Consider the following 2,139-nt stretch of genomic DNA (forward strand, 5'->3'; position numbering starts at 1 on the left):
TCTTAGGGTCACTTCGACCAAGCTCCGATTAATTTAATCGTTAATTAGTCCATTGGAAATGACCAATCGCGCATTTGTCAATCTGCTTAATGAGCAAATACGATGGGTCATTTCCAATGGACTAATCAACGATTAAGTTAATCGGAGTTTGGTCAAAGTGGCTCTTAATGACGTTAGAGGACGTCATTAAGACGGAATTAATACGTCATTTGACGTCACTCTGCTACCTAGGATTGTTATCTATTATAATCTTTGCTAAATGTATGTTGGATGATGCGATTAAATAACAGCAAAACTCGCAAGAATAAATTGTCGCGCTTTCGGATCGATCAGAATCATATGAATCGCAGAGAACGCGGAGCTTGAGAGATTTGCATGCGATCAGTCGCGTGAATTTACCCTGAGTCTGGAAGCGAACATGTCCTCCACCGACTGGGGCAAGTATTCCCTGGTGGCAGCAACCTCGCGCCATTTATCAACCGAGGGATGAAGCGCGGCCAATGCAACCTCATGAAAACTCGCATAGTGCTTCGCCAAGGAGCATTGTCGCTCCAGCACGAAACCGTATCGCCGTCTCTCCTGAGTCATCGCCTGTGAAAAGAACGCACAAAGGGTTCCGGGATGTTAATGAACTTGCTTCGTTAATGAATCTCATCGCGTAATCCATCATCTCCGCCATCCCTATTTAACTTTCAGTAGTGTTCATCCACCACGAAAGAAGATCTTGCATTATATCCTCACGATTATGTACGTTGGCGTTTTGGAAAATGTGCTTTGGTAATAGAAGAATTTGATTGAACCCAACGTGATTGATAGTTCGACAATTTTGTTACTCACATTCTTCAGACTCTGCTCGCAGAAGGCGTCGAGCTTAGTCTTCTCCTCTTCGAGAATTTGCATGTTCTTGAGCTCCTTGTCCATAGCGAGACCGCTTTTATTGGCCGCCCTGGACTTCTTTCTCTGCTTCTTCATGGTCGCTGCCGCCTTGCTATACGTCTCGGATCTGGTCTTGTGTTGCTGAAGGAACTTCTTCTGTTCGCTCTGAAAGTCCATTCCCAGCGTTGTATTATTCAGCGTCACCGGAAGTCGAGATTCGGAGACGACTAATGTTTCTTCCGGGTACCATTTCCGGGATAGTTTACTTACCTGGACGACTTTCGTGTCCTTCTCCAGGTTGGTTTCCAGAGGCACCAGCAGATCCACATAGAATGCTTTTAACTGGAACGTAAGATGTGATAAGGATATTATTATATATACACGAATGAGGGCGGCGGTGTGGTCCAGTGGTAGAGCGCCAGACTCGTAATCTGAGGAATCAGGTTCGAGTCCACTAGAGCCATGAATCATGGAAAAGTTTTTATGCAACACGTGCATGGAAAGTGCCCCATTACGCACGCTACGCGTGCGTGATAGACCACTTTCCAGGCACTTGCAACATAAAATAGGGAGTGTAAGCCGTGTGTAAAGATGAAAATTCCCGGGTGCGGTTACCGCACTCGCCTTCGGCTCGTGCGTAAACTCCACACCCGGGAATTTTCATCTTACCTCACTTGTTACACAAATAACTATTTCCGAAAAAACCGCGCCCCTCCGTGCAGATGCGGAGAAAACTGGGCTCCGTCTTTCCAAACCGTTGGTCCAAAGTAGGAAAGTAGGAAACAGTAAGGTAGTAGGATGAATTGGAGGTTAGGGTTGGGTACATCCCTTCAAAAACGCCCTTTAAGGCCCCTTGGGATATATAAAGTAAAATTCTTTATCCTTTATATATACACGAATGATACGCGAGGCTTGTTTCACCTAGCGATATTAATTAATTCTAATAATATTTTCTAATTATATGTATACTAGCTTTTCGGCCCGCGCTTCGCGCGGGCCTCAAAGCTTTTATATTTTCGGCCCGCGCTTCGCGCGGGCCTCAAATAAATCTATCTGTATATTAATTATATATGCTTTAAATTGTTATATGAACGAATATTATTCCTAAAATTCTTAAATTTAGCATCATTTCCCATAAATAATTTTTTAAGAAATTCTGGAAAATTTATGTGTTTTAATTGAAGCTTGCCCTTTTGGCAACAATATGTAAATTTTCCATCTTTGGGCTTTTCACATATAAAGTTTAATGATTTGCAAAATTGG

At 43.2% G+C, this 2,139-nt stretch overlaps 1 protein-coding gene across 1 annotated transcript; it reads right to left on the reverse strand.

Moving 5' to 3' along the window:
- Nucleotides 1-399: 399 nt before the first annotated feature.
- Nucleotides 400-1,281, reverse strand: LOC112462618 (brain-specific angiogenesis inhibitor 1-associated protein 2-like; the record flags this gene model as incomplete). Its single annotated transcript, XM_025028502.1, has 3 exons — nt 400-591; nt 838-1,041; nt 1,147-1,281. Coding segments are annotated over 3 exons (531 nt in total), but the record flags the coding sequence as incomplete, so codon positions are not given.
- Nucleotides 1,282-2,139: the final 858 nt, after the last annotated feature.

The sequence above is a fragment of the Temnothorax curvispinosus genome, unplaced genomic scaffold (genome assembly GCF_003070985.1).
Source record: "Temnothorax curvispinosus isolate PA1 unplaced genomic scaffold, ASM307098v1 QBEX01012587.1, whole genome shotgun sequence".
Taxonomy (NCBI): domain Eukaryota; kingdom Metazoa; phylum Arthropoda; class Insecta; order Hymenoptera; family Formicidae; genus Temnothorax; species Temnothorax curvispinosus.